Source organism: Cynocephalus volans, chromosome 10 (assembly GCF_027409185.1).
Source record: "Cynocephalus volans isolate mCynVol1 chromosome 10, mCynVol1.pri, whole genome shotgun sequence".
NCBI lineage: Eukaryota > Metazoa > Chordata > Mammalia > Dermoptera > Cynocephalidae > Cynocephalus > Cynocephalus volans.
In genome coordinates, this window is record NC_084469.1 from 90968430 (window position 1) to 90985216 (window position 16787).

General features: G+C 52.7%; 3 protein-coding genes across 5 annotated transcripts; 1 reads left to right on the top strand and 2 right to left on the bottom strand.

Annotated features, from left to right (window-relative positions):
* Positions 1-668: 668 nt before the first annotated feature.
* Positions 669-5685, bottom strand: NFKBID (NFKB inhibitor delta). The gene is made up of 9 exons (XM_063112892.1): positions 5624-5685; positions 4500-4690; positions 4310-4415; positions 3969-4115; positions 3802-3853; positions 3547-3710; positions 1992-2108; positions 1342-1506; positions 669-753 (listed from the first exon to the last, which is right to left on the bottom strand). Exons 1-9 carry the CDS (start codon positions 5636-5638, stop codon positions 700-702), a joined length of 1011 nt encoding a protein of 336 aa, XP_062968962.1. The 5' UTR covers positions 5639-5685; the 3' UTR covers positions 669-699.
* Positions 5686-8834: 3149 nt separating this feature from the next.
* HCST (hematopoietic cell signal transducer) lies at positions 8835-10132 on the top strand. 2 transcript variants are annotated; one of them, XM_063108942.1, is made up of 5 exons: positions 8835-8877; positions 9295-9356; position 9389; positions 9733-9864; positions 10092-10132. In XM_063108942.1, the coding sequence occupies exons 1-5, from the start codon at positions 8835-8837 to the stop codon at positions 10130-10132; spliced, it is 279 nt and encodes a 92-aa protein (XP_062965012.1). The 2 variants fall into 2 exon arrangements, with proteins under 2 accessions (XP_062965012.1, XP_062965013.1); XM_063108943.1 differs by having other exon boundaries at positions 10095-10132.
* A 337-nt stretch (positions 10133-10469) lies between these two features.
* On the bottom strand, positions 10470-13024 carry TYROBP (transmembrane immune signaling adaptor TYROBP). 2 transcript variants are annotated; one of them, XM_063113041.1, is made up of 5 exons: positions 12964-13024; positions 12574-12600; positions 12282-12416; positions 12060-12103; positions 10470-10636 (listed from the first exon to the last, which is right to left on the bottom strand). In XM_063113041.1, exons 1-5 carry the CDS (start codon positions 13022-13024, stop codon positions 10571-10573), a joined length of 333 nt encoding a protein of 110 aa, XP_062969111.1. In that variant the 3' UTR covers positions 10470-10570. The 2 variants fall into 2 exon arrangements, with proteins under 2 accessions (XP_062969111.1, XP_062969112.1); XM_063113042.1 differs by lacking the exon at positions 12574-12600.
* Between the last annotated feature and the right edge of the window lie 3763 nt (positions 13025-16787).

The following is a 16787-nucleotide window of genomic DNA, read 5'->3' on the forward strand; positions in this document are numbered from 1 at the left end:
AGGCACATTCATCCAAACACAATCCCTCAGCAGGACATCATAGCCACTCCCTGCACCAATGCCCCCAGGAATCAGACAACAATAGTTCTAGTCTAAATTGAGTTTAATAGGGAGTTTCAGGATCACTCAGATTAAAGGAAGGATTCACAGGGAATGCCAAGGTCTGGGATAGGGGCGCGGTTGAGTTCTGAATCAGAAAGCAGTAGGACGACTGAAGGAACTCTAATCTGAAGAGGTCCTTCCCATGTCTCAGGGGTTATGACCCTAAGGGTGTGGGTCCTGCGGAAGGTTAGGAAGCCAGCTTAGGAGCTCTACTGGGATGGTATTGGGATGCCCCAAGTACCATGTAGGGGGATTACATCTGGGTTTCTGGGTATGAAGAGCTGAGTTAGGAGAGAGGACCCCAAAAGATCCCAGTGAGGAAAGGGTTAGGGGCTCAGGATGTTTCACAGAAACAATCAAGGGGCCTCGATTTCACAGAAATCATCAAGAGGGCATCTTGTGGGTGGGGGAGGGGTATGACACCATCCCAAATATTGGGGACTGTTCACCCCCAGCAGCCATTTTGGGGTTTTAATGTAAGACCCCAATGGCAGGACATTCCACATATATTATCATTGATTTGCAACATTAGCATACGCTGGCTGTCCCACAGGACGGTGGGGACTGGAAAATCAGTCCAGGTTCTGGGTTTGAGTCCTAAGAGGACACGCCTGGGGGTGCCACACGGCTCCTCTTCAGCAGCTGCCGGAGCTGTGAACAAGGCAAGGCAGAGTGAGGTCTGAGAGGTTGGAAGGAAAGTTGGGGAAGGTGCACTGTGGGAGTGAGGGATTAGAAAGAAGATGAGTGGGGTCAGTTGGGTTTGAAGGTCAAAAGTCCAGAGTCAAGGTCGGGGGTTGGAGGTAAAGGTCTGGGTTCACACATTGAGAAAGGGTTGGGAACCAGAACTGGGGATGAAGGGAAAGGTGTTGCTGGTTGGAGGTTCCCACCTGGGGATTAGCATTGAGTGGGAGTCAAAGGTAGAGGGATGGGGTCAGAAGTCACATTTGAGATCAGCACCCAGGGGAACGGATGTCACACTTGAGAATCAAAGATCACACCCTGAGGTCAAGATTCAGGGTTGGGAGTACAGGTCACATTTTGAGGTCAGGGTCGGGGTACAGGTCAGGAGTCACCATTCTGAGGTAAGGGATCAAACACTGAGGTCAGCAGTCACATTTTGAAGTCAGGATTGGATAAGGGTTGATGTCACCTTCTGAGATTAGAATCCCCCTCTAAAGTCAGGATTGGGTGGGGGTCACCCTGTTAGCTCAGAGGGCTACAGTCAGGCTCAGTGCTCACCCCCTCAGGGCCTGGGCCAGGCCGCAGCAGGTGGATGGGCTGCTCATTCTCCAGGTTCCGCAGTGTTGGGTCTGCCCCAGCTGCCAACAGGTGCCGCACAATGGCTTCCTGAGGCGGCCCAGGGGGCAGGGCGGCTGCCATGTGGAGGGCTGTGTTCCCATGGGCCTGGAACAGTGAGCAGAGGCTGATAAGGATCCACACTCAGCTGGCCTGGGACCTCCAAATTGCGCTTCTCTCTTTTTTTTGGCCCAAACTGCACTTCATATTCTGTTATATCCACATCCCACACTTCTCCCTTCACATCCCAGACTCCCACCTTCACAGCTGTACTGCACATACTGCTCTACGTCTATGCCCTACGCATTCCCCTTCAGATCCCACACACTGTCTCCTCCATATCCACAGCCCAACATCCCACTGGGGGCCGGCTCGAGGCTCACTCGGGAGAGTGTGGTGCTGATAACACCAAGGCCACGGGTTTGGATCCCATACAGGGATGGCTGGTTAGCTCAATAGGTGAGCATGGTGCTGACAACACCAAGTCAAGGGTAAAGATCACCTTACCGGTCATCTTTAAAAAAGAAAAAAAATCCCACTGCCCCTCTCCACCATATCACACACAATCCACACATCCCAACTTAGGCCCCCACCTTTATGTTAACAAAGGCCCGCAGGTCTCCCCGTGGCAGCTCCAGCAGCAGCTGAACCAGGGTAGGGTTGGCAGCCTGCACGGCCAAGTGCAGAACTGTCTTATTGCTCTTGATCTCCTGTGAGGAGGGATACAGCAGAGGTCAGGCCAGTCCTCACACCCAGGCCCCTCCCATGGAACCCAGGAGCCTTGAGACCCTGGCCCTCCTTTGCAAGCCCCAGCCAGGGGTGCCTTACACAGCTGTGTGTGTTATAAGCTATTCGGTACCACATCTAGGCGGTGCCATTCACACCATATGCATCTGTACATTTATTATGACAATTTCCTGTCCAAGTATCTTTGAGAAAGCTCCTTTTCCAATCCCTCAAAAGGAGCACTCTGGGCTATCAGTTGTCCTGCTCACCCCACATTAAAATGCATTTTGTCCCACATGGGCTGTACTTTATTAACAAGGACTGGAGTTGGGTGGCATTAATTAGTAGACTAACTAAACCCACATCCACTGCAATATTAAGCTGTTCTCTTCATATTTTGAAAAACATAAAAGACACTTCCTAAAATGAAACTTTATTATGTGCCTTTAAGGAGTTTATAATGATAATGAGCATTAAAAATTTTATGTGCTTGTTCAGGGCAAAACAACCTAGTTTGCCCACCAAATAAATTATGAAGAGAAAACAACAAGATAGAGGAGAAGCTCTAGATTAAGAGTGACTTTAAAAGATACATCATGGTAATATGTGGGTTTTATTTGGATCTTGACTTTTTAAAATGGAAAAAAAGTTGTCACTTTAGAGCCAGAAGGAAATTTGACCACAACCAGGATATTTGATATTATGAGATTATCATTAATTATTTTAATGTGGGATAATGTTATTGAGGTTTAAAGAGTTCTTATCTTTTACAGACACAATTATTTATGGAAAAAACATATATGCTTGGGTTTGCTTCAAAATAACAGGAAAGTGGAAGAGTGGATGGGGTAGGACTGGCCATGAATTGCTGATTATTGACGTCGGGTACATGGAGTTCATTATATTATTTTCTGTACTTTATCTGTGTTCAAAATTCTTTAACTAAACAAAATTTTTTTAATTAAGTGATGTTTAATTCTCAGCCTGCCTGTGAAGGAGCTACCATCATGGGAAAGGAGAATAACATAATTAAGAGCTGGGTTCTAAGGTCAGACTACTGGGTTCTAAACCCCTCTCTGACACTCACAAGTTATAAGATTTTTGACTCCCTGTGCCACAGTTTCCTTGTCAATAAAACAGAGAAAATAATAATAGTACATGTGTCAGTGGGTGTTTGTGAGGATTCAATAAGCTAATCCATGAAGCTCAGTACGTGATGAATAGTAAGTGCTTAACAAATATACAATAAGATCAGTAACATTATTCCCAGTTGGCATCTAGGGCACAGAGAAGTGAAGTACTGTGCTCAAGACTACACAGCTACGAAGAGGCAAAGTCAGCATTTGTTTAGAGCCCCTGCACATCCAGGTGGCCCCTACCCACACGCTCTCCTAGGGGCTGGCCACCCACAGCCCAGCTCACCTGGCTGGTGTGATCAGCACCCATGTGCAGCAACATTTGGACACAAGCCAGCCTGTCTCGGGCTTGGGTATTCAGGGCTTGGGTATTCAGCACTCGGGAACAGAGGTCAGGTGGGCGCATAGCACCATTGAGGGCCAAGATGGCTGTGTGGAGAGGGGTGAGGCCTGCAGGATGAAGATAGTGAGGGACCTGCATCTGGGCATACACCCTACCTAGCCTCACGTGCCATGCCAGCCCTGCCCACACCTAACTTACCCTCGAAGTCTCTGGCTTCCAGGTCAACCTGAACCCCTGAGTTAAACACAGCCTGGGAGGAGGAGAAGGCAGAGTGCTAGGTAAGTATCCCCAGGCCTCCTAGCCCTGGAAGCCAGGATCTGGGCAATCAGTCAACCCCAGACACCCCACCTGCCAGCTGTCCATACCGAGAGGACTCCTGGAAGCCCATAGGTAGCAGCCACATGCAAGACAGACCGTCCCTGATGGTCAGTGGCATTGGGCTCTGCTCCCAGGCTCAGCAGATCCTCCACAATCAGGGGCTGGTTGGCAGCAGCTGCCACCAGGAGAGGGGTCTGCAGGTCACAGGAAAGGTCAGTTTGGGTCTCCAGCCTCCGCCCCTCTGAAAACCAGGAATCCAGGCTCCCAGCCCCCTCTGCCCTCAGACCCAGGAGCTCAAGTCCTCATTCGCCTCTTCTCTAGGATCCAGGAGTTCAGGCCCCCAGCTCTCTCCTCCCCTGAACCCAGAAGTCTAGTCTCCAGCTCTCACCTTGCCTTTATGCTCACGAATGTCCAGATGTCTGTATACCTTTAGCACCTCAGCCGCAGCGTATGCTGTCCAACGCAGGCCCCGAGCTGCAAACAGGTGCAGAAGCCTGAGGACAGGTGGGAGACAGCAGTGAGAACAGAACCCCGGCTGAGCCAGGAGTCTGCAGATGACCCCATTTCCCCATACTCACGTGTCCCCCTCCTCATCCTGGGCTAGCAGTTTTTGTGGCCCCAAAGCAAGCATGTGAGCTCGGGCTGTGTCCAGGGATGGTCCAGTGACCACAGGGGGCAGCTGTGGGGGTCCTGAGGGGAGTCCAGAAACTCTCCAGGATCCGGCCTGCGGCAGGGAAGGTTCTGCATAGAGCCGGGTATCCAGGGGGTCCTGAAGGGCACAGGTGATGGGGAGAGCCAGTCAGCTGAAAATTCCCTCTGCCTAACCACTACACACACATACACATACAGAGCCCCTGATCAAGTGGCTGGGTGTCCCATTTGTGCTAAGTGACTTTGGACTTTTAGGCCTCAGTTTTGCCCATCTGAGGAATGGAATCTTCACCCAGCCCCAGCCATCTCAGAACACTGAATAAGGGAAACGGAATTTTTAGGAGCCCTTCAGCATTTTGTCCCCACTCTGTATCTCACCTCCATCCCTAGGGGAAATGGGCAGGGCCGCCCTGGGTCCGAGGGTGGGTAGAAGTCAGGAGTCAAGAAACCTTCAGCAGTAGAAGCAGGATAAGAGTAGGGGCTGTCTGTGTATGCAGCATGCGTGTTGGGGTCCCAGTCTGGAAAGCCCGTGGCTGGGGCCAGGCTGCCAAGTCCAGAACCCACAGTCTCCTGGTGTGCTGGGAAGTGAGTATGGCCTGTGTGTGAGAGGAGGGGCAGGAGCAGGCCTGGTTACCAGGGATGGGGAAGGTACAGCCAGGGCTGGAAGGCCTGGAGTTTCTCAAGGTGCTGAGAGCTAGAACTTCTGGGACACCAACAGGTTGGGGCCTAGAACCTGCAATACCAAGGGGTTGGAAGCCTGGACTTCTGGGACAGCAAGGGGCTGGTACCCGGATTCCTGGGACAATGAGGGATTGAGAGCCTGGATTCCTGAAACACCAGAAGACTGGGAGCTTGGGCCCCTGGGACACTGAAGGACTATGAGCATCGACTACTGGGCTCCAGAGAATCTGGGAGATCAAACTTCCTACTGAGTCCCAGAAAGAAAGGCCTGACTCCTAGGTCCCCCAAAGTTCTAAGACTTGGGATGTTTGAATTCCTAAGGGAAACTACAACTGGGAGCTGAGGGGACCAGGTGAATTTTCAGACTTACCAGCCTCGGCCTCATTCACAGATGGGGTCAAGGGCTGAGCCAGGGGAGGCGGGAACTGTCCCTGTGGAGGCATAAGCAAAAAGGAACAAAGGTGAGTTTATCTGAAAATTCCATCTGTTCCCGACCTGCAGGGGCATTGGAATCTGGACTACATTTCTCATCAGCCCTCAGGGCCCAGCAAGACAATATGGCCCTACTGCAGGGACATGGCCTCAGAGAGTTGTAGTTTACAGGGCTTCCTGGGCCTCACCGGTACCCCACCAGCGTCAGGCTGCTGCTGGCGGCGCCTCTGTTCCTCCAGGAGCTTTTTCACAGTCTGTGTTGGGCAGTGGCTGCGTTCATTCCGGCTCACTATAAGGGCGGGAGGGAGGGAAATCACCAGGGGTCGTAAGTCACCCAAATGGGCGGGGGAGTCGGCGGGGTGGGGAGGACAGGGAGTGGATTCGGGCGCCCTCCTTGCCCTCCCGCGCGGAAAAACTGGCACACTGATGCCGCCTGAGAACTCCAAAGCCAATAGAATATTTGGGGTGCGGCGCCCGCCTCCGCCGTTTCCTTCCCTTTGCTCCGCACTTACCCTTTGACCAACTTTCCACCAGCGTCGTGGAAACTGAGGAAGGGGGAGGAGGACATCCCTCTGCAGTCCCCCCCCTTCCGTAAAAAATCCCACCCCCAGACCTCCCAGTCCGGAGGCTTTGGGAATCTCCGGGCATCACTCCCTGGAGACTCACATCCAGGTGCCCAACATCTCTCCGTCCTAGAAGATGACCAGGCGTCCGAGTCCCCAGCGCCCCTCCCCGAGGAACCACAAGTCAATAGCCTCTAGTTCATCAAGAATCCAGAGGTCCAGAGCCCTCGACCCCCACCCCTTCAGACTCAGAAGCCCAGGCCCCATCCAGCAGACCCAGAGCCCAGCACCGTCTTCCCCAGGACCCAGGAGTCCAGACCCTCAGCCCCCTCCTCTCCAGGACCTGGGAGTCCCAGTTCTCAGACTCCTTCCCACGCCTCGGGAAGACCGGACCCTCAACCCTCAACCTTCCGGGCCCGCGTTCCGGCTGCGGAAGGGTTAAGCGGGGGAAGGCGGCCTCGGAAACAACCAAGACGCGACGCGCTGACGTCACGGCGCCCACGCAAGGGAATCTTCCATCTCCCCTTCCCCCTGTCGGTCCTGCGCCCCAGGTGTCCCGCTCAGAGGTGGGGCGCGCGGCCAAGCGTGGAGCTCGTGGAATCCCCGCACATGGGGAATTCCTGCTCGGCCCGGGGACTATGGACAGGTGGCGACCCGGGAAGTCCCGGGGCGCGGGCAGGGCCACGGCCAGCGTGAGCCCTACGGTCAGGCGCCGGACCTTCCCCCCAGAGACCGATTTTAAACAACCACGCCCCCAAGGACTCAGACCAGCCCCTCCTTCTAGGGGAAGGAGTCCCAGCCTCCAGCCCCCTCCAGCAGGACCCAGGGGTCTGGCCTCCCACCTCCTTCATCCCCGGACTCAGGATTCCGAATCCCCAGGCCCCTAGGCCCCCAGGGCCCAGGAGTCCAGAATCCCAGCCGTTCCTCCGTCACGATCTAGGAGTTCGGGCCCCCACCAGACACCTCATTCTCAGAACCCAAGACTCGATGCTCCAACTCTGTCCCTCATGGACTCAGGGGTCCGACCCCCAGCCCTTCTCTCTCTCAAGGAGCTGAGTGTGCCTCACCCTCCCCTAACCAATTACCTCGGGGATTCCGTGGCGCGGATTGTGGGCCCCCAGGGCCACGGCCTCGGCGCTGCGCCAGCCTCGCTGTCTCCCCGCGGAGCCGCCGCCGGGTCCCCGATCTGGGATCTGGTCCCCCGCGAGTTTTTAAACTGGGGTCCTGGCACCGCCCAGTTCTGGGCAGGGCCCCGCCCACGGGCTTGGGAGTCCCCGCGTCGCGCTCGAGCAAATCTCTGAATGGGCGGGGCTGACTTGGAAGGCTGGTCTCCCGGGAAAGAAGGAGTTGGGTGGGGAGGAGGGTCCAGATCTTTGGTGTGAGGGGGTCTAGGATACCGGACTCCAGGAGGAGGGGATACTGGGGACCTGGACTTCTGGGTCTCTGTCCAAGGGACTGCTGGAGGCTTTGACTACGCGCCCTGGCCGGAGGGGTGGGCAGTGGAGGGGTGGTATTACTGGGCCCTGGGAGAGGACTGGGCATCAGGACTCCCTGGTCTCCAGGGAGGAAAGGTCCTTAGGTAAGGGTGATATTGGTGGGGTCAATTTTTTTGTCCCTCTTCCTCACATCACCTTCTGTTTCGGAGGTCAGGTTTTGTTTATTCATTTAATATTTAAAACAATTTATTATAACATGAGAGGCACTTTGCTGCATGCTCTGGTACAGCTGTGAACTAAGCAGGCAGGAGTTGCCAGCCCTGAAGCCTGCTGACATTCCAGTGAGAGGCTGCTCTCAGTTCCCACTTGGTGACCAACCACAGCACTGGCCCCTGCTTTCAAGACTCCGCGGTCTCCTGGGTCTCCTCCCTCACTCGATCCTCCTTCTCAGTTTCCCTGGCTGGTTCCTCCTCTTCTCACATTCTGGGGGATGGGGGTGTCTCTGTACACAATTCCTTGGTGATCTCATCCAGTCTCACACTTCCTTGGTGATCTCATCCAGTCTCATGCCTTTAAATATCATCCATAAGCCATCAACCCCAAAATTTACATCTCCAGACCAGACTGTTCCCTGAACTCACAAATGCGGCTGCTGTCAGTCAACATCTCCACAGGCAGATCTATCAGGCATTTCCAACTCGATGTGCCCAAAACTCCACACTTCCCCCCCCGCCCCCCGTTCTCCATCTTTTTCAATGGATGCTCCATCTTTTCAGCTGCCTGGGCCAGAAGCCTTGGTCACACTGGATTCCTCTCTCATTCACACCCATATCCTTTCCATCAGCAAATTTTGTTGGCTCTACCTCCAAAATATTTCCAGATCTCCCTAGTGCCCACACCCTGGTCCACCTGTCACCACCACCTCAATGATCATAGCAGCCTCTCTGCTGTTCTCTGACTATCCTCCCAGTTTGTTCCCCAAAGGCAGTCACAGGGACACCACCACCCTCTACACACACACACAGGAAGCGGGTGGCCTTGCCACTAGCAGGCTGACATCCGCTGTTGCTGCCTCTCTACTCCCCCATTGTTCCTCAGGACTTCTCTGGACCACAGTCCTTTGCCAGACCCTTCCAGCCCCCAGCCCATCATGGTCCCTCCAGGCCATATCCTGCTCCTGCTTTTGCTCCCAGGTGAAGCCAACGGTTATGGAGGATGGCAGGCAGAGTATTTGTGAGAAGGGTGGTTGGGTGACATCTGAAGGGAAGGATGCTGAGTATGGGCCCTTCTCTCTGTGTCTTTCCTTCCTGGAGATCCATTGGGCTTCAGGGCCTGGGTCCTTGTTGTGTGTGGGGGGAGAGGTGCGGGTAAGCAGGGAGTTCTGGAGTGGCTAACTGCCTGTCAATCTCTCCTTCTCATTGCCAGGTCTCTGCTGCTACTTCTAATTTTCTGTCTCTCTCTGTGTCTCTGGGATCTCCCCTTCCCACTCGCCCCCCCTTCCCATTTGGTCTCTCCTGAGGGGAGGTTATTTCTTAGGACATCATCTTTCCCTGCACCCTGTTTTGGAGACCACATCTCCCCCCTCATCCACCTTCTCTCTCTTTCTACAGTGGCCGCAGCTCAGATGACCCCAGGTGAGAGATCACTCCCTCCCTTTTGCCCTGCACTTCAGGTACTGCTTTCATCCCTAAAGCTTGGCCCAAGGGTCCTAGAACACCCCCAGTGATTCTGCAGGTCACTGTCTCACCTCCCATCCCCAGATCAGAGCTCCCAGAGGATCTGCAGCCATCTCTCGATCCTATCTTGCCCCCTTCATCACCAAATTGAAACCCCAGGGAATCGGTGACCCCCAGCCTCCTTTGGGAGTACCTGATGTGCCCAACACACAGCCCCAGGGGTCCTGGGTCACACTACCTCTCTGGCAACCGCAGAGAATCTGGAAACCATCCCCTCACAGGGGACTTCCTCTTCTCCCCATGGCCAAAGCACAGCCCCAAGGGTCTATCACTCGCCTCATATGCCTTCTTGTCTTGGCCCCCACCCTCCAGGTTCCTGTTCCGGATGTGGGCCCCTTTCCTTGCCGCTCCTGGCAGGCCTTGTGGCCGCCGATGCGGTTATGTCACTGGTAATTGTGGGGGTGGTGTTCATGTATGCTCGCCCACGCCGCAGGCCCACCCAAGGTGAGGGCAGGGATGGGGTGGGGCCTGGAGGGTGGATGTAGTCCCTAGGGAGGGTTCCCTTAGAGGGGATCCCGGGGAAGCCCTGGAGGAGGTGCTGGGGAAACCCTGGGGGAGGTGCCTGGGGGAACCCCTGAGGAAACCCCTGGGGCAGGGGGTCCCCAGGGAGGTGGAGATGTGGGGCTGTTGGTGGGTGGTCATGCTTCATGCTTTCTCTCCCCCACCCCCAGAAGATGGCAAAGTCTACATCAACATGCCTGGCAGGGGCTGACCACCCTGTAACTTCCACCTTTGGCTTCTGACTCTCTCATCCTGATTGTGTGTGGCGGCACAGGAACACTGTCCCCCACCCTTGGGTTGGAATAAAACAATTGAAATACCTCTAGTTTTATTCTTCCTCAGAGAACCCCAGGGTTCCCAAAGCTTCCCTTCCGTTTAGCTGTTTCTGGGTCCAAGACCCTCCTCAGGACCCCTCAGCTCAGGACCCCTCAGCTAAGGACCCCTCACCTCCTCAGCTCAGGTGTCTGGCATAAGTCAACAAGGTTTTTGTGCTCCATGTTTATTTTGGGACAATAGTGGGGAAAGGGCTGGTATCTCAGGAAGGGCACTGTGTGGATCTGTGTCTTGGTAGGAGGAGGAATGAGGTGCTGGGTGGGCATCAGGAATGACTGGATCCAGGCATCTGGCTGTTGACTGTCGTGGTTTTGGCTCATTTGTAATACTGCCTCTGTGTGTTGAGGTCGCTGTAGACATCTGACCTCTGACCTTGGAGCTCCTAAAAGGATGGGGGCCATCAGTGGAAGAGACCCACTGAAAAAACGTAAAACAAAATCCAGCCTTCTTCCAGTGGCCTGCAAGTTCCCTGGTGACTCTTCAACTTGTAGCCATGGAAGAGATCTGGATTTTATTCAAGTGCATTCAGTGTTACCCTTTGCCCTCTGCCTCATCTTTATGCCCAGCCTCAGGGCGTTTGCACGTGCTGTTCTCTGTGCCTGGAACACCAGTCCCCTAGATCTTCCAATGGAAGGCTCGGCTCCTTCTCCCCCTTCAAGTCGTAGCTTATGTCCACTCCTCAGAGAAGCATTTCTCAATTTCCCCATCTGTAGTTTCTTCCCCCCACACCACAGTCACTGTCATGTCAGCCTGCTTTATTTCTTTCGTGGTGCCTCCCCAAAGGATTTTATTTGTTAATTTGCTTCAAGTCTGTCTCCCCAAATAGGATGTCAACTCTGCTGCTGTGTCCCCAGCATCTGGCACATACAGATGCTCAACAAATCCACTGAAGGAATGAATAAATTGGGGTAACACTTTGCCCTAAAATTTCACTGCCCCCAGTAACTGGAAAACCCCCTCAGTCTTCTGGACCCCATAGAGCCAAACTCGAGATTTTTACACTTTACAAAGAAACTTTTTGTCCACAAGGCCAACAGGCAAAGCTGTTTGCAGACAATAAATCAGACTTCACAGAGCAGTGGTCACTATTGGGGCTGGAAGGGAATCTATGGTCCCAAGGGGCAGACCTCAGATAGAATCCCTGAAATCATATAAAATTGACCAGTCTGGGTGGGCAATTTTCTGGGTAGGGGTCTCAGAGGATTTCCTGACCCCCTAAAGGGTTAAGAAGGAGCAGTGACAGAGAGAAGGTGGGCTGGAAATCTGTCTCTGTCTGCATCATGGTTTTTGAAAACGGTTTCAAGGATATTTGCACCACTTGTAGATTATATGCGCAATTCTGTATTTTTTGAGTGGATTTTTTCTGAGAAGTCTCTAGATTTTGTTACCTTCTCAAAGGGATGCAGAATTCCCCCTCCCCAAAATTCTAGGATTCCTCTCTTCAGAGTTACCAAACTAGGGCTGAATTACATCTTCTGCCCTATTGAGAGCTTCTCCCAGAAATCAGCATGTCCTGGGGCTGGGTTTTTTTCCAGAAGATTAGGGGCCTGCCTTTTGGGAAGGTCTGCACTTGCCCTACCAAAGGAAAAGCCACCTCTTTATTTCCCCACCACACATTTTAAGCTGAGCATAAGGTCATGATTAATAATTTCACACAGTTTGGACAGATGCCCCATTTGCCTTCAAGGGTTTGAGGAGATGCTGGGAAAGTGGCTCTAGGGTCCCCAGAAGGACATGGGGGGTATTTAGGACAGACACCCACAGGGGAGGGGTGAGATGTGAGGAAGAGGGTCTGGTTTCCTCACCTGATAAGTCGACTCAGTCTCAGTGATGTGTTGTTTCCGGGTCACTGTGGAGGGGGGGTGCAGGCACAGGGTGCAAAGATGGACAGGGCAGTGAATTGGGACCATGTTGTTCTTTCAAAATCAGCCCCTCCATCACCATCCCTTTGGATGTTTGTGACCACCTGACCCCCCACCAGTTAAGTCCTCAGAGTGTCCTGGGCAATCCCCTGCCAGCCCACTCACCTTCCACAGCTCCACGACCCTGAGAGACCAGCCGGCCCAGAAAGTAGACAGCCAGGGCAATGAGCAGGGTTAGCACCAGGTCCCCCAGCACGATCCCCGCCAAGACCCCGGGGCTCACCGTGGAGCAGTTGCATTCTGGGAATGTGGCACAGGGGTCAGGGGAGGTCGGTGTGAGCTGGGAATTGGGGGAAGGATGTCAGCAGGGAGAGGTTTGGAAGGATTGGGGAAGGGGCAGAGATGGGAGAGGGGGTCTTTGGAAGGTAGGGAGAGGGATTGCAGGGCCTAGGCCTACCGCTCTGAGCCTGGACAGGACCGAGACCTGAGGAAAGAGGAAGAAGGCACACTGAGGCATGGGGTTATGACTGATGGGTTTAGAAGCTGGGGAGGGTAAATCCTGACAGCCAGGAGGCGAGGGTGGAGAGCAGCATCAAGGCTATTGGATTGTGTTACTTCTACACCTGTCATCCCATTGCCACATCCTTAGATGTCCTCTCCCCCTGCTTCTACCAGAGGCCAAATCTTGGAGGCTCAGGCTCTGGGAGAGACCCACAGGCTTTGGGGGGCTGGGGACCTGCTCCCATCCCAACCTTCCCCTTTGGTTCTCTCGTTCCTCCCTGCTTCCTGTCCCACTCCACGCTGAGCCCAGGGACTCAGGAGGCAGCTGCCTAAGCCCCCAACTCACCACTCACGGTCAGAAGCAGAGGTAGGAGCAGGAGGCTGCTGGAGGGTTCAAAGCCCCTCATTATGCCGGGATGCTGCTGGACACCACAGTCCAAGGGCCAGCGGGATGTGGCGTAGCGTCCAACCTAGTGAAGGAGGAAGTCTGAGGTGGGTGGTGGCAGGAGGGAGGAGGGGACGATAGAGGAGGAGGGACAGAGAGAGATAACACCAGAAGGAATGAGGCCCAGACACCCCAGGGGCCATGCCGCAGCCCCCAATGGCTGGACATGAAGAGCAAAGTGTACCTGAGTCAGTTCTTGACCTCCATCCCCAACCAGGGCTCAGACAGCATTGGAACAGAAGGACAGTCAGTGGCTTGCCCCTCTGCTCGTTAGTTGAAGCCAACTCTGCCTCTTGCTGGCTGGGCAACCTTAAGCCGTCACTCAACCTCTCTGGGCCTCAGTTCCTTCATCTGTAAAAATGGGAGTAAAATAGTATCTACTCTGTAGGGTTGTTGTAGGGATTAATATCTGTAGAAGAGGGACTGACACATGTCAGCTTTTTATAATACCAGCTATAATTATTATTATTTAATAATCAGAACCTCCTTCTGTTTGTAGGAAATTAAAAGACAGCCATCACCATGTGGGCACTAATGACAGGCAGGCGAACTATCCCAAGTGTTAAATCATTTAACCTGCGCAACACCCTCCTGAGGTGGATGCTGCCATTCACATTTTACAGAGAGGTAAAGACACTTGCCCAACGCCACACAGCAAGTAAAGATGGAAATGGAGCCCAGGACCCCAAAGACAAAGTTTTTTTCTTCAGACTAGTCAAGTGCAGGAGTGAGAAGGGGAAGGAGTAGACAAGGAGTTCGATCTGTAACTGACTGTGAGCAATTAGTTAAGATAACTTACTGCCTTTGGATCACCCCAAAGACAGATTTTTGACTCTTCGAGAAAAAGAAAAAAATGATCAAAGATGGGGGAGAAGGAAAACAACAGTAAAGCTGCGAAAAAAGGGTGAGAATTTGACAGTGCCATGGACACACACAGCACAGAGACGGTGCTGTGGGCTTGGAGTGAGGCAGGTGGGTCGGGCTGCCCTACCAAATGAGGAAGTGGCTGAAAGCAAGGACAAGAGAGGCCGTGCAGGAGGAGACAGGGACTTTAGGCCCCCAGTGGGAGCCTAAGCTGGGGCTAGGGAAGGAGGAACCTGAGGTTAGGGTGCTGGGGGATGAGCCAGCAGGAAGCCCCCCTCCTCCGTCTACACATCACACCCTCAGGAGAGAAAAGGGGAAACTGGATGCTGGTCATGGGGCAGAACTGAGGGGCCAGTGGGGGAGGGGAGGGGATTTGGAGTCTGGAGGAGGGTCAGGGCCATAACACTAGTTGCTACGGCCACCGTTGCCAAGTACTGACCCTAAAGAACCCAAATCCCTCCCATTAGGTCTAGAGAAAGTGTGGAGGGAACAGGCCTTGCAGGCTCTGCTGGGCACATCAGGCCTCTCAAGGTGGCTGGAGCAGAGTGAAAAAGGAGCAATCAGAGACCAGGGCAGCGCTCTGAGCCAGGAGGGTCCTGACCTGAGTCAGGTGCTCACAGGCTCCCTCTGGCTGCAGGTGAGAGCAGAGTGTGGGGACAGGGATGTGAGCGGGGGACCAGGTTACTGCAATGGTCCAGTGTATCGTGAGGATTTTGTGAGGTCTATTAGAATAATGCCTATCACATTGTATGTGCTCAAGAAATGTTCATCATCATTACTATTATTGTTATTGGTACATCCAGTCTTGAGTTCTGGGCTCACCATGATAAAAATTCTGTCTCATCCCCTCAGCATCAGCCCTCCTGATATCCTCCCAACTCCAGCTAGGCCTGTTGTCCCCAGAGGATATTCAACCTAACAGCCAGTAGTATACCAGGCACCATCCAAACAGAACAGATGTGGTCATAGGGCTGGGTCCGGGTCCTGGAGACCCCCTTTAGTTGCTGAGATGTGGGGAAGTCCAAGGGGTCCCTAGGAAACAGACTGGGATGGTAGAGGACATCTGTGGGGTATGTGGGTTCTTTGCTGACCAGATGTGAAGAATTTCAGTATTTTAGCAACCTATACAGCTATGCTGTGCAGACTACAGAATGCAAGCCTGAGCTGGGCAGATTAGTTTTCCCCTCTGGGTGAAGGAAGAAGCTGAGAGGGAGGGCACCCCGCTGACTGGGCGCTGCCCCAAGATGGTGCCAGACTCCAGGAAGCTGGGCTGAGGGCCTCCACATGAGATCTGCAAAGTGTCTCAATCTCTCCTGGCAGCAGGCCAAGAGTTGGGGAAGGCCAAAGCTGACTTTTTCAGAAACCAAATAGTGTTGAACCTGTGACTAGCTTGCCTCCGTGGAAGCTACAGCCCCTCTCTGCTCTCCCTGCTCCCACCCCTCAGAAGCCAGGAGAAGCTTTTTTAAAAATCAGACCGAAAAAAAAAAAAAAAAACCACCTAATTTTTTTAAATGGCCTAAAGATTTGGATAGACATGTCACAGAAGAAGAGACATGAATGGCCAATAATCATGTGAAAAAGTGTTCAACATCATTAGTCATTAGGGAAATAAGAACTAAAACCACAATGAAATACCACTACACACCCACTCAAATGACTAAAATTAAAAAGGCTGACCCTATCAAGTGCCAGTAGAGATATGGAGCAAGTGGAAATCTCATACACTGCTGGTAGAAATGTAAAATAGAATAAAAGCTTTGGGAAACAGTTTGGTAGTTTCTTACAAGGTTAAGCATTCACCTAGCCAGCAATCCTGCAGTTCCACTGCAAATTATTTACTCAAGAGAAATAAAAACATATGTTCACATAAAGTTGCATAAGATCTGCAAATCTTCCCCCTGCGCATCTCTCTGTCCTTGCCACCTACCTCTCTTCCCCTCACTAGACGACTCACTTAACCCTTACTACACTGGCCTCCTTGCTGTTTCTTGAATAAGTCAAGCTCATTCTCACCTCGGGGACTTTGTCCTTGCTGTTCCCCCTGCCTATGATGCTTTTCCCAAAGTCTTTGTATAACGGCCCCTTTTTAGAATCCTCCAGGTCTCAGCTCAAATGTCACACTCTCACAGAGGCCTCCCCTGACCGCAACTGCTTAAGTCACCCCCCCCAACTACCAGTTTCATTTTCTTCCTGGTATTTGTCATACCTGAAATTCTCTGATTTATGTGTTTCCATTTTTACTGTCTGCCATTTCCTCTAGAATGGAAACTCCATGAGAAAAGGGACTTTTCTGTCTCATTCACTGTTATGTCCCCAGCACACACAGTGGGTGCTCCATAAATATTCTTTGGATAGTGGACTAAATGATGACCAGTGGTAACAGCTGAATTAAACCTGGTTCCTTCTCAAGCTAGTGTGGTGGGGGACAGAGGGCTTCAGCCACAGCCTCTCCCCCAGCATCTGCATCCAGCCCAGCAATGACCCAGCCGCCTCTGGAAGCTCCCTGGTCTCCTGTAATGGAACAAGCGGGGTGCCACGGGCCCCCACCATGCCCCCCTCCTTCCTCCTCCTCCCATGCTATTTCTTTCCACCTTCCCCTTTCCCCCTCCCCCCCCTACTGCTTCACAACATCTTAGAATATAAAAAAATAATACTATTAATAAATAAATGTAAATAAATAAATAATAAACCTGGCTCCTCATCTCTAAAGAGGCTTAAGGGCATCCCAGACATGCACACTGTATCTTCTTGAATTAATCAGTTGGCAGAAACAATGCTAGTGTTCCAAATACTGTGTGACTCCACTTATGTGAAGTACTTAGAGTGGTCAGATTCAGAGACAGAAAGTAGAATGGTAGTTG

What these genes read in the sequence shown, in the direction of transcription:
- TYROBP (XM_063113041.1), bottom strand. Translation starts at nt 13,024, where the DNA reads ATGAGGGGCTTTGAACCCTCCAGCAGCCTCCTGCTCCTACCTCTGCTT. An exon ending in TCTGCTTCTGACCGTGAGTG is followed by an intron (nt 12,601 to 12,963) that starts GTGAGTTGGGGG and finishes CTCTTTCCTCAG; the next exon opens with GTCTCGGTCCTGTCCAGGCT. An exon ending in TCCTGTCCAGGCTCAGAGCG is followed by an intron (nt 12,417 to 12,573) that starts GTAGGCCTAGGC and finishes CCACATTCCCAG; the next exon opens with AATGCAACTGCTCCACGGTG.
- HCST (XM_063108942.1), top strand. Translation starts at nt 8,835, where the DNA reads ATGGTCCCTCCAGGCCATATCCTGCTCCTGCTTTTGCTCCCAG. An exon ending in GCTCCTGCTTTTGCTCCCAG is followed by an intron (nt 8,878 to 9,294) that starts GTGAAGCCAACG and finishes CTCTTTCTACAG; the next exon opens with TGGCCGCAGCTCAGATGACC. An exon ending in ACGCCGCAGGCCCACCCAAG is followed by an intron (nt 9,865 to 10,091) that starts GTGAGGGCAGGG and finishes CCCCACCCCCAG; the next exon opens with AAGATGGCAAAGTCTACATC.
- NFKBID (XM_063112892.1), bottom strand. An exon ending in GGAAGCCAGAGACTTCGAGG is followed by an intron (nt 3,711 to 3,801) that starts GTAAGTTAGGTG and finishes TTCATCCTGCAG; the next exon opens with GCCTCACCCCTCTCCACACA. An exon ending in GTGCTGATCACACCAGCCAG is followed by an intron (nt 2,109 to 3,546) that starts GTGAGCTGGGCT and finishes CCCTCCTCACAG; the next exon opens with GAGATCAAGAGCAATAAGAC.